Source organism: Garra rufa, chromosome 10 (genome assembly GCF_049309525.1).
Source record: "Garra rufa chromosome 10, GarRuf1.0, whole genome shotgun sequence".
Taxonomy (NCBI): domain Eukaryota; kingdom Metazoa; phylum Chordata; class Actinopteri; order Cypriniformes; family Cyprinidae; genus Garra; species Garra rufa.
Window position 1 is genome coordinate 31,313,698 of NC_133370.1, and position 14,514 is coordinate 31,328,211.

At 36.1% G+C, this 14,514-nt stretch overlaps 1 protein-coding gene across 1 annotated transcript in view; it reads left to right on the plus strand.

The window, feature by feature from the left end:
• Window positions 1-14,514, plus strand: part of dpydb (dihydropyrimidine dehydrogenase b) — a 212,100-nt gene that overhangs the window by 127,392 nt on the left and 70,194 nt on the right. The window contains exon 16 of the mRNA XM_073849425.1: window positions 4,132-4,215. Within this exon, the coding sequence (XP_073705526.1) occupies window positions 4,132-4,215 (84 nt within the window). The remainder of the gene's footprint in view (window positions 1-4,131; window positions 4,216-14,514) is intronic.

A 14,514-nucleotide genomic window follows, 5' to 3' on the forward strand; every position in this document is an offset into this window, starting at 1 on the left:
GTGTGTATTTTATATATATATATATATATATATATATATATATATATATATACTTTAAAGTATGGGGTCACTAAGCAGTTTTTTTATTTTGAAAAAGAAAGGGTTAGTTTACCCAAAAATGAAAATTCTGTCATTGATTACTCACCCTCATGTTGTTCCAAACCTGTAAGACCTTCGTTCATCTTCAGAACACAAATTAAGATATTTTTAATGAAATCCGGGAGCTCTCTAACCCTCTCTAGACAGCAAGGGTCCTACAATGTTCAAGGTCCAGAAAGGTACCAAGAACATGGACAAAATAGTCCATGTGACATCAGTGATTCCACTGTAATTTAATCAAGCTACGAGGCGTTTAAATAACAATTTTTGGAGAGAACCACAACTCATGCGCGTGCTTTGATCTGCACATAAACAACGTGTGCACATGCGTCATTTTACTCTCCAAAAGAGTTTACTCTCCAAGTTGTTGAATAAAGTTATTTTATTTTTAATTTTTTTTGCGCAATAAAAAGTATTCTTTAAAGTAGCTTTATAAAATTATGGTCGTACCACTGATGTTACATGGACTATTTTGTCCATGTTCTTGGTACTTTTCTGGACCTTGATCGTGGTAGGACCCTTGCTGTGATGGGTCAGAGAGCTCTCGGATTTCATTAAAAAAAAATTTAATTTGTGTTCCGAAGACGAATGAAGGTCTTACGGGTTTGGAATGAAATGAGGGTGAGTAATTATTGGCAGAATTTTCATTTTTGAGTGAACTATCCTATTAATACTTGATAAGGATGCATTAAATTTATATTTATTATTATTTCAAATAATGCTGTTCATTAAAGAATACTGAAGAAAATCTATCATGGTTTCCACAAGAATACTAAGCAGCACAACTGTTTTTGACATTAATAAAAAAAAAAATTAAACACCAAATCAGCTTTGCCATCACAAAAATAAATTACACTTAAAAAGTAAAAAAAAAATCTAAATATTGTTTTTTTTCTGTATTTTTATAAAATAAATGTAGCCTTTGTTAAGCAAACTTTCAAAAACAGTAAAAAAAATATAAAAAATACACACACAAACACATTATATATACGAGCAATATCCCACGCGTAGCAGTGTGATATGTCTGTATATCTTAAACTGATTCGTAGATCGATGCTGCGATTTTCCGAAGGCATCGCAATTCTCTCTAGAATAGACTCTGAGCTTTGTTTTTAACAGCAGATGGCACTGCGTGTTTTAGAAACAGCTGTACTCTGCTTGCTTCCATTTCCTTACACACACCACTTGAACATAAAATAATCATTCATTAAGTTTGAAAAGATTGAAGCATTACAAGAGTGTTCACAGTGGACTGTTTACATTAATCTTGCATCATTAAAGCATAAAAGCAGAGGTGCAAGTACATTAAACCACTTGCATTAAAACACACAAGCATTCTTTTTTCGTGAGCATTTTAATGCACGGTTAAAAAGTAGCCTAGAACGCCATCTTTTGTTAAAAAAAAATTTGCTTAGAATAGATTCGAGAGAAAATCGCGATACAATTCGGAAAATCGCAGTATTGATCCATGAATTGATTTATCACTACACCCCTAGTATATTGGCACGGCTGTGATTCGGCCATAGGCACAAGTCCGATGTCTGTTGACGTGCTAGAGTTTACATCTCCGAAAACACTGAAGCAAATTTTAAACAGATGTTATCTACAAACCGCATATTTTAAGTCTAAACAAGTATATTATCACCTGACAAACTCTTAAAACTACATTCTGTGAAACAAAAACAATATTACTTTTATGGTGGATTTGGGCGTCCTCCATGACACTCGCTGTGGGAAATACTGCAAGCGGAGTAATACAAACTGTAAAAAGGTTGGAGTTCTGCTATCACTAGAATATCGCACTCCTCTCAGGCAGTTTCGAGGACTAGAAAGAACTGTTATATAAATACTACAATAAATAAATAAATAAATATATTGTCATCGAAATTCTTTTAAAGAAGTCTCTTAGGCTCACCAAGGCTGCATTTATTTGGTCAAAAATACTGAAAAAAACTGTAATATTGTGAAATATTATTACAATTTAAAGTAACGGTTTTCTGTTTTATTAATCTTAAAAAATTTAGTTGGAAACATGCTGCTTAATATTTTATTTGGAACCTGTGATATTTTTTATAAATATTTACTATCACTTTTTTATCAATTTAACACGTTGAAAAACAATTATAATATATTTTGTTTTTTTTATGTATTGATGGATTTCTATTTGATATATTATATGTTTAAATAAATGTTGTACTTTATCAAAATATGTATTAGAATGCTATAAAACGTATATATAATATAATATAATATAATATAACGTATTAGAATGAGAATCATGTGGCACTGAAGACTGGAGTAATTGCTGATAAAAATTCAGCTTTGATCACAGGAATAAATTATATTTTAAAGTATATTAAAATAGAACACCATTGTTTAAATTGTAATAATATTTCACAATATTACTGTTTTGTTTTTTTTGATCGAATAAAAGCAGCCTTTATGAGCATAAGATACTTTTTTAAAAACATCAAAAATCTTAATGATACCAAATTTTTGAATGGCAGTGTATATAAACATTTTATATATGTTAGAGAAAGGATTAAGTTTTGTTTAAACATATATATTTTTTTCTTCGTTCAGTATTCTTATCGCCCAGCATCTGTTCTGACCCCAGTACTGTTCATGTGGATGCAGGAAGGTAACATCCACTGACAAATTCCAGCATTTACTGGAAACCCTTCCCAGAAGAGTGTATTATTGCAGTACGGACCAACCTCATATTATTCTCCATCATTTGTGGAATGAAATGTTCACAAAGCAGATGTCCTCATATTTTTGGCCACATAAAATCTCGTGCACCTTATACCAGCACACCTTGGAGTAGATTTGCACAGTTCTGTCTCCTGCCTGCCTTGCCTGTCATTTTGTGTCTCAAACCCAGCCAAATCGCTCGCTCGCTCTCTCTCTCACTCTCTCTCGCTCACTTACTATCCCTCTCTTTCTTTTTTTTCTCTCCTCTCTAATGGCTGTCAGGTTTTAGGAAAGCCATGGCTGTGTGTCTGAAGCAGCAGGTTTGTAGGGTGTGTAGCGGAGAAATCGTTCTGGCTCTCCCCATTTCAGTGCGGTTCAGAACGGCCGCCAGAGCGTAATTGCCTGTTGAATGCTTTCCCACTTCCAGCACCCTCGCTCACTCACCCGCTCCCCATCCACCTGTGCTGCCTTTTTTCTGCTTCCCTTTTTTATAAGATGACTCTGTGGCAGCTTTGACATGTCAAAGAGTTCTTCTGGGTCTATTTTAAGAACACCATTTTATGCTTTTTGAATGCTGGGAAGTGCTCAGGGTGTTTTTTTCTTTTTGTTATAGATTTGACTTTTTTCTTTGTGCAGCTTCTGGGAGGCTGTTTTACATAGAGTGGCCCCAAAAAGCATTTGGACATCTTAATATATTAAAAACACACTTATTTCGGTGCAAAATATCAGCATTTGTAAACAAATGATGCACAGCTGTTTTCTATATGGTCAAATACTTTCTACATCTTTATTTCTGTCATTGGGTTTGTTAGTGAAGGACATTCATACACTGTATGTCATTTGTGACAGTTTATGAAGTATTAAAGAGCCTGTTGAAATGTAATGTGTCTTGATTGATTGGATTGCAGTTTGATTGGACATGCACATTACATTTAGACTTGGCCACATGCAAAATGGATATTACACATCTATTCTTCTTGAGTTATATGGAAATATATTACTATAAAAAGAGCTCTCTTCACATAATATGGCAATTATTGTTTGAGTTTGGTGATTGCTGCATCCATGTGTCTCATCCATGATTGCATGATGTTTACATATGTAGCTCAGTCTCATCTTGCATGTGTCTCCTGAGCTTGTTTGAGTGATCAGATTGTTATGTCTCAGATGCATCTTGTAAAGCATGCATAAAGTGACCATGTGTCTTTTGCTTAAGGTATTTCTGCTTTGAAATTGCTTTTCTGTAAATGTCATTTTACAGTGCAGTTATTCTTGCACATATTTAGTTACACAAGTGACTCTGTTAATGGTGTCTTACATCATGTTTTTGTTTAACAGGACTCTAAAGCTGATGCTCTGGAGCTGAACCTGTCCTGTCCTCATGGCATGGGAGAGAGAGGTATGGGACTGGCCTGTGGACAGGTAAGATAACTTTTTAAAAAACACTGCTGAAAAACTCACTCCTGATTTCAAAAATCAAAAATCTGTCATAATTTGCACACACTTAAGTTGTTCCAGACCCGTGTGATTTTCTTTCCTCTGCAAAACACAAAATGAGAAAAATTGAAGCCTGTTTTCCAAGCTTTTTCCATGCAATTACAGTGAACAAGGACCAAAGCTTTTAAGCTTCAGTAAAGGCCATAAAAGTGGTTCCTGCGATTTAAATAGACTATATGATACGTTTGGGTGCAACAGACAGAAATTCAAGTAAATATTCTCTAACTATCTTGACACATGTCCTAGATCTCCTTTGAGCGTGAATGAACCCTTTCTTTTACATTGGATCTTTTCAATAAAATTTGATTTTAGGGCTGCACAATATGGGAGAATTATATTATTATAATAATTGTTGCTGTTGTTGTTATTATTAAAGCTGCATTCGCAACTTTTGGCACTATAGCGGTTAATAAACTGAACTGCATGCGTCTTGCAGAAGAACAATGTGAGAAGAAGCTGTTTATGTATATGGCAAATCGCGTATGTACTGGGCTATGGGAAAACATGAACATAAACAAAACCTTAAAGAGCCATGGCAATTTCAGTCAATAAATAAATAAATAAAGTATTCTGGAAAAACAATAATACTATACTAAATATAGCTGCAAGCAATAATTATTAAGACAAGCACACCAGAGGTAAAATTAAGAGCTTAGGAGCTGTCTTTAATTACTCAGTAAAGACCAGGGTTCTCCAACCCTGCTCCTGGAGAGCTACCTTCCTGCAGACTTCAGTTCCAATCCTCGTCACACCTGCCTGTAATTAAGTAACCCTGAATACCTTGATTAGCTGGTTCAGGTGTGTTTGATTAGGGTTGAAGCTGAACTCTGTAGTATGGTAGCTCTCCAGGAGCAGGGTTGGAGACCCCTGTTAAAGACATTTGCTGATGCAGGGTTTTGCTACAAAACTCAAAATGGCCAATGCCCAAAAAAGGACATCATAGGAAAATATCAAAATATCGTTTGAAATGGTATGCCATTCCGAGACCAATCTTTTGATGTTTGGCCAAACTGGTCAGAAGTTATAAGCAGAAATGCAATATTTTATATCGTTTGGCAAGTAGGTGGCGCTGTGCCAAAACTACACATGTGCCCTCAGGTAATACAAACCAAGTTTGGTCAGAATCTGCTAAAACATTGCAAACGTAGCCTTATGGTTTTTGAAAACTTTCGTTAGAATGCTTTGAAAATGATGTGAGCCAATTCTGGTGAAAATTGGACCCGTCTTGGACAAGTTTGAAAAAGTAATATTGACCAGTACCAGTTTAAATTTTGGGATGCATTCAACTTATCATTTGATTCTGAATGCAACTCCAAATCTAACGAGATCAATTATGACTCAGAAGTAATAAACAAAAATGTACATTTTTTTTATCTCCTTTGACCAGTGAAGTTTTGCCTCCTTTGGTGGCAAAACTTCTAAAACCCTCAGGGCATGGTTGTTATAACAAATACCAAGTTTGGTCAGAATCCGTTAAAGCATTGAAGAGATATAGCCTCATGGAAAGTTTTTGCACAAACTTCGTCAAATTCGTTAACAAGCTTTACGAAAACAGTTTGGTATACCACAAAGCTTTTAATAACTTTTTGCCAGAATGCTTTGAAGATGATCTGAGCTAATTTTGGTGAAAATTGGTCTAGGACGACTTGGAAAAAGTAGATTTTTTTGGAAAATTCAGAAATCTTAACTGGAAATTTAAATTTTGGTATGACAGGGAAAGGGACAGAAGGTGAATCTGGAAATGGCACAAGTTAGACCACCCTCCCCACCACATCTCTGCTCCAAGCTGGAGATCCCATAAGCCTCACAAGACATTCAAATGCATACTAAATGGACAGAGCAGGTCAGGAGGCATATAATGGTACCCTATTCCTCTCCATCTCCGTTCAGCTTCGTTATGGTTGTGAGGGAAGCGGGAGCCGTTTCCGCCCTCAAACAGGACACAAAGCCATTGTGCTCCTGCAGAGGCTCTAAACGAGCCCTGCGCTACCTCTCTCTCTCTCACACACACACACACACACACATATGAAGCTAATCACAGCCTGCTGCCTCCTGGCAGCTAACCTCTGTGTGAACTAACGCAAGGCAATATCATTTAATCACACTGTTTGCCACACGCTCTCTTGTGCTCTCTCTTTCGCTGGCTTTCTCCGTCTGTCTGTCTCTCTCTGTTTTGCTTCCTATTTATTTTTCCCTGTCTTTCAGTCTGGATCACCCCCTCCACCCCTACCCCCTCAACTGTATGTTTCTGTCTCTCCCCCTTATACTGTGGGGAACAGGGGGAGGTCTCGTTGATTGTATGAGAATAAGTAGGAAATTGTGCACCGGTACAAAAATGTATGATTGCAGCCCCATACTGTTGGGTATTTAATCAGGGAGCGTGGCCCTCTCTTTGAACCCTGGAGCGTACGGCACACTGGGCTAATGCAGCTCTATCTGGACACAGCGCTGTCGGAGGGGAAACTCATTTACATTTAACAAAGACAGAAATCAACTCGCAAAGATGTAAATATGCTAATGTTAAACAGTTTCTTTCTCTGAGCGCCAATGTGAGAGAACTTCAGGAATCTTAAGCGAGCCATTGTTTCGGTTCAGCCATTGCTGGATTTTTTTCTTTTTATCTGAACTCCATTTTCTTCTGTACTAGAGTCTGTTTATGATTAATGGAACATGTTTGTGCTTCAGCTTTGAGTTACTATGGCTGTGATGTGTTTATCACAGATTTTTTTAGACATAGGACCAAACATATTTAGATTTTCCTGCTATTTGTTTTAAAATAGAAACAATTCCACTCCATCTAATTAATCAGGTATTATCACTAGAACATTCTTAATACAGATGTACCATATTAGATTTTCTTTTTATTTAATTTTTTAATTATGAGATTACACTAAGAATAAAATAAAAAAACACTTGTCCTTAGACTTCATGTAGACATTTTCAAAATGTAATATATAACAATACTTCATATAGATGTATTGTTATAGCATATTATATTATCCCCCGGTTTCACAGACATTAAGCCTAGTCCCAGACTAAAATGTAAGTCTGAGCTGTTTCAACTGAAAGATAATTGCACTGACTGATCTTAAAATATATCAGTGCCTTTGTTTTGTCTCACATCAGTAATGTTTTTTAATTACTTTAATTAAAATGTCTTAATTGAACTTTATTATATTATATTATATTATATTATATTATATTATATTATATTATATTATATTATATTATATTATATTATATTATATTATATTATATTATATTATATTATATTATATTATATTTAGGACTGTCAGATTTATTTTGGATGTGATTAATCATGATTAATTGATTTGACAGCCCTAATTATATTATATTATATTATATTATATTGTATTATATTACATGATATTATATTACATGATAATATATTATTATACCGTAGAATATAATTACTATAATTATAATTAATTACTATATCCTGGCACAAGGAAAAACTTAATTCTAAAAAAATAAATAAATAAATAATAATAGATATTGTATATTATACCTACTCTTTGTCAACACCTTCAAATATTAATGAAAAATTAAATCTGACAACATAAAAGTCAATAATGTTCAATAATTTACCTGCTATGAAGTCAACACTGTTATCGCTCTCTAATATATATATATATATATATATATATATATATATATATATATATATGTGTGTGTATATATATATATATATGTGTATATATATGTATATATTGTGTATGTAGGTTATTTTTTAATGTTTATGAAAAGCTTGCTCACTAAGGCTACATTTAGTTATTTCTTCCAAAATACAGTAAAAACAATAATAGTATAAAAATAATATTTTCATTTTTAAGTGTAATTTTTGTCTGTGTTAAAAAGCTTTCTTATAAATGTTAAAAACAGTTTGTGTGGAAACCGTAAACACCATTTATGTTCCGAAACTTTTTTTACTATTGATTTTTAAAGCAGTACATAAGGCAAAACATACTTAGATGATACCATAAATACAACACGTAAAAATCCATTAAGTTAGATGTACATGTATGAATGTGAAGTGTATGTGTAACAATTGTTTTAAGTATATGTATATATAATAAGAAATAAGAAAAAAAGAGAGAGAAACAATTGAATAAATGAGTGGATAAATAAAGAATTTATCTAAGAAAAAACTAAAATCCCAGTTTGATCCCAAACTTTTAATATATAATATTAAATACATTTTTACACACACAAAAATATGAGTATTACTATGTTGACTTTATAACATGTAAGTAGCTTATATTTTCTCTCATGACCATGAAAAATTATTTTATATCTGTTTTGGACTTTTGATAATTGTGCAGTTTGTAATGTCTAGCAGCACCAGAGAAGCTAAATTGATACTGCAAAAAATATTATTTTGTCAGTGACACAATTTTTCTCATTCATTGTGGTGATAAAATAGATGGGGCTGAAAGGAAAGAAACGGATAAACAAGAAAAGAAAGGAAATAGCCAGGATAGGCACATTTTTATTTATCCAAAGTAATTCTTTGATACACATACTTCTGCTTTTTCAGTTCTGTAGCCGGTTTTGAATCAGTAATATGAGAATCACCACAGCATCCGGTGCTGAAGGAGTTGCTGTCCGTGGTGCTGAAAACAGTCATCCCACAATCTGCAGGACAAAGTACTTTCCCTCCCAGCTTGATTTATATTTATAGATCCTCCTTATGTGTGATATTGTCTGCGGTGGACAAGATATCGCACTCGTGCCTTACTTTACACTGCTGTGCTGTGTTTCAGATGTGTTCGAGTCCTCAGCTTCATATATTACCACCTTAGAAGTCTAACATATTCATTGACCTTCCACTGCACCTTCATGTGCGTCAGCCCATGTTTCAGAGTTATCAAAGTACGTGTGTGCAATGATTGATCCCATGTTCAGACTCAATGCCCTCTACATGAGATTGATGAGCCTCATAAGTGTCCCGGATTGTGAGGGGAAGGGTTTCAGACACGTCTAAGCCAGAGGTGCCTCTCTTCCTGCATTCACAGCACCGGCGAAGCACAAGCCCTGAGCTCGGAGCCTTGAAAGCCAAGCTTACAAACACTTGTCAGCCAGAGGCCTTTAATAAGCTGTCATAGGCCTTCCCAGTGCCGCTGAGCTCCCCTCTGTGAGGACATTAAGTTCTTACAAGCAGCATCTGTTTTAGGGCCAGGCACCTGCCTCTGGCCCTAGCGCTCCGCTAATGCTTTTCTACCTTCCCTTGACCACGCTCCCTGCTGTTAGCCACTATGTTTTAGCCTCGCCACCAGTGACCTACGCACAGATGGACACGCACACACACACACTTGCGCTCGCAGACATCTGCTGGCCAGGCTCCATTATGCTCCTGGAAATCTTAATGTGCTCTCAATCTCTTTTGCGAGCCTAAAGGTGCCGTTTTTTTCTCCTCGCTCAAGCATTTCATTCCTCGGGGCGCCTGGGTCCCGTCTCTACCGACAGCTTGCACGGTTTGCCTCTGTCTTTTGGGTTTTTCTAGCTTCTCTCTGTAGACCGTAGAACATTCTGGTTGCTACCCTCTGACAAGATTTAGTGTGTGTGTGCATGCATGTGTGTGTGGTTTGCCAGCCTTGTTATAAATGCTCACTGCCCACATCCCTCCCACGGCCCATACTGGTGGCTATTTTCCTCCAATGCACCACATATCATCCCCTCATGTTCCTCAGCACAAACGAAACTCGTTCAGACTGAAGATCTCCACCTTGAAAAGCATTCTCGTGTCGTGTCAGCGTCCACCGGTTTCACTGGTTTTCTGCATTCAGATGGCAGAATCTCAAGACAGAAACAATAGCTTGAGGGTAAGATTCACAATAAAGTTTCTCGCACAACGATTACAGAGCATGGCACAGAGAGCTGCGTTTCAATCAAACGTGATGGGCTACAACAAGTTAGACAATAGGGCTTTTCCTCAAAAGCGCCTCATTTCTATGTCTTTGTTTGCTGCTTTGTGCTCATCCCTTTCCTTTCACTCACTCTGACACTTTTCCGCCAAAAAAAGGAAAGAAAAAAACATAAAAAAGAGATGTTTTATGGGCCCACACATGCTATGAACAAACACGCTCATATTCAGAGGAAAACAGAAATGCCCCGAAGCATCGCATTTCCAACAGATGTCTGAGGAGCCCGGAGCCTGGTACGACAGAGGCACATCACATTTCCATTTGGCACATCTCAGCCGTATCTCTGAGTTATGACAGTTTGCGCTACTCTCAAGATGCGCGCCATTCAAATCTCATTCATTATGAATGCCAGTGATTTGGAGGGCTGCCATCGCATTGCTCTCCAGAACCACAGCACCAACAGAGGAGGAGATACGGCTTCACAGTAAAACACACTTTATTCTGCTCCAGATGTTGCCAGAGATGGCTTCTTTTCCTTCATTTAAGAGTTCTGAGGGGCTTGAGCTGTATCCGATTCAATGTTTTAATTTGGTCTTTTTCGTTACTTTAACAAGGGACTAAAAATGCAGGAGGTTTTAGTAGATCTGAATTGTTGTGCTCACATTACTGCAGCTTACAGGAGAACGAGCGATTGAATTACAAGGGGTTTAGAGCAGTGGTTTTCAAACTTTTTAATTTGATGGGACTTTATAAAACCATTTAACATATAAGTACATCAAGTCAAGCATACAGTCAAGCCCGAAATTATTCATACCCCTGGCAAATTCTGACTTAAAAGTTACTTTTATTCAACCAGCAATTTTTTTTTTTTTTTTTTTTTTTTTTTTTAGAAATGACAAAGACATCTCCCAGAAGATAATAAGGCGATGTTCAAGAGGCATCATTGTGGAAAAAATCATTACTCAACTTTTATTTACATTTGAAAAAAAAGTGGCATGTCCAAAATTATTCATACCCTTCTCAATAATTGGCTATTACAGCAATCAAACGCTTTCTATAATTGCTGACCAGCTTTTTGCATGTCTCCACTGGTATTTTTACCCATTCATCTTTAGCGATGAGCTCCAACTCTTTCAGGTTGGAGGGTCTCCTTGCCATCACCCTGATTTTTAGCTCCCTTCACAGATTCTCAATTGGATTTAAGTCAGGACACTGCAAAACGTTAATGTTTTGTCTGCTAAACATTTCTTCACCACTTTTGCTGTGTGTTTCGGGTCGTTGTCGTGCTGAAATGTCCACTGGTGCCCAAGGCCAAGTTTCTCTGCAGACTGCCTGATGTTGTTGTTTAAATTTTTGATGTATTGCTCCTTTTTCATGGTGCCGTTTACTGTGATTAGGTTTCCTGGTCCACCGGCTGAAAAACACCCCCAAAACATTAGGTTCCCACCACCATGTTTGACGGTGGGAATGGTATTCTTAGGGTTGAAGGCTTTTCTTTTTTATGCCAAATGAAGGCTACATCATTGTGGCCAAACAATTTAATTTTTGTTTCATCTGACCATAAAACAGAAGACCAGAAGTCTTCTTCTTTGTCCAGATGAGCATTTGCAAAGGCCAAGCAGGCTTTTGTGTGCCTTATCTGGAGAAGTGGTGTCCTCCTTGGTCTGCGTCCGTGGAACCCAGCGCTGTGCAGTGTCCGTTGGACTGTCTGCCTTGAGATGTTACCACCAGCAGAGCCCAGATTCATCAGGATGACCTTGGTGGTGATCCTTGGATTCTTTTTTTACCTCTCTCACTATCCTCCTGGCCAGCACAGGTGTCACTTTTGGCTTATGATCACATCCTCTGAGATTTTTCACAGTGCGGAACGTCTTGTATTTTTTAATAATACTTTGCACTGTAGCCACTGGAACTTCAAAACATTTAGATCTTTAGGTCTTATAGCCCTTTCCTGACTTGTGAGCAGCCACAATGCGCAGCCGCAGGTCCTCAGTGAGTTCCTTTCTCTTAGCCATGACTGTCCACAAACCAACAGCAGAGAGCTTCTGTTTTTCACCTGTTGAGTTGATTAAAACAGCTGTTCCAAATGAATCAGGGTAATTAGGATGCTTTAGAACAGCTTGGACTATTTGGAATGGTATAGAACTTTGGATTTTCCCATAGACTGTGACAGTTTGCAAAGGGTATTAATAATTTTGGATATCTTATTATCTTTTGGGAGAAGCCTTTGTCATTTCCGGTCAAAAAAAAAAATAGCTGGTTGAATAAAAGTAACTTTAAGTCAGAATTTGCCAGGAGTATGAATAATTTCGGGCTTGACTGTATATATATAAACATGTGCCTAACAGTGGACTGTTATTTTACTGAGCAACAACTGGGCATAGATCAGTCTTGAGTCCATGGAGGAGCTCTGGAAGATTCAGGCCCAGTTTCAGAATTAAATCACTGTGGGTGATTTTCTTCTGAAATTAGCGAGAGTGCTTTAGCCTTCATGCACATCTATTTTGGCATATCATATTTTGTCCAGTCCATTGTTATGTCAAGCATTGTGATTTTAAGAGGAAATCTCCCTTTTATAAATGGATGTCACTGAAACTTTACAGCATGTACACCACGTTGGTACTCCTAGTAGCAAGAAAAACATAAAACTAGATTATACACTGTCATTCAAAAGTTTGGGATCAGTAAGATTTTGAATGTGTTTCAAAGAATTATCTTATGCTCATTGAGGCTGATTTACTTGATCAAAAATACAGACAAAACAGTAATATTATGAAATATTATTAGTTTAAAATAATTGTATTTTATTTTAATAATATTTTACAGTGTAATTTATTCCTGTGATGCAAAGCTGAATTTTCATCAGCCATTACACTAGTCTTCATTGTCACATGATCCTTCAGAAATCATTCTAATATGCTGATTTATTACTTTTATTATCAGTGTTGGCAGCAGTTGTGCTGCTTAATATTTTTTGGAACCTTTTTGAAACCTGTGAACTTACTGACCATAAACTTTTAAATAGTAGTTTATATTGTTACAAAAGATTTCTACTTTAAATAAATGCTGTTCTTTTTAACTTTTTATTTATAAGGCAAGGAAATATTGTTGCGCTCAGATGAAGGCTAATTGTAAGTCCAGGTGCGTAAAAACCAATAAAGTATAGAAGAGACTGTAGATGGTTCGCACTCTGAAAAACTAGACAAAGTCTTTAACAAAAAGAAACAATTATTTTAATAGAGCAAGAGCAGACGTTTCAGCCATCCAGCTATTCTCAATGCTCATAATGAATCAACACCAGACATGCAGTCAATTAATACTCAGTAGGTAATCAGGAAACAGGTAACAGGTGCAATGGGAGGGGCTTCAGCCCAGACCCAGAGAACAGGTAGAAACAGAATTATTTTTATAAAAAAGTTAACAATGTTTATCTCTAAAAAAGAATAAAAATACTTACAGAAAACATGAATAGTTCATCTCTTCATTCATCCCTTTCGGGAAAAGACTGTTGAGTTCAAAAATCCAAAAAGATTCTCTCTGTAGCAGTTTTTTATCTAAATCACCACCTCTCCTTTTTGGCAAAACTCTTTCTATTTATTAAAAGAATTCTAAAAATGAAAACTATCACGGGTTCCAACTAAATATTAAACATAAGCATATTAGAATGATTTCTGAAGGATCATGTGACACTGAAGGATCATGGACACTAAAGACCGGAGTAATGATGCTGAAAATTCAGCTTTGCGTCACAGGAATAAATTACATTTTAAAATATATTTACATAGAAAACAGTTATTTTACATTGAAATAATATTTCACAATATTACTGCTTTTTCTAGATTTTTGCTTTTTTTGATCAAATAAAAGCAGCCTTGATGAGTATAAGAAACTTCTTTTAAAAAACTTTAAAAAGTCATACTGATCTCAAATTTGAATTGCATTGTATATATAGCCAAGAAAGCACACAAAGAAAAAGTGCTCCATTAATAATCACTGAAAAGCTGTCACTCATTTCAGTTTACCATGATCTCAGAAAATCTACACTGCAACATAAATGTCTTATTTAAATCACGTCTACGCTTTGTCTGTTATAATGAGTGGTCTGAACTCAGGACTGAACAAAACTCTGGCGTTTTAAGCAGTAAGTTAGGGTTAGGGTTACAAACTAAAACACCTGATTGGCCATTGCATTCTAGAATTCAACACATGTATGTGTTGCTACAGTGTTCAACGCTGCAAAAACACATTGTAAATAGAAACCTTTGTTGCTTTCCAGAGTGCTAATACAAATATGCAATGGACTCTGCCGTGAGGCGGCTACACCGTTTATGTTTATATT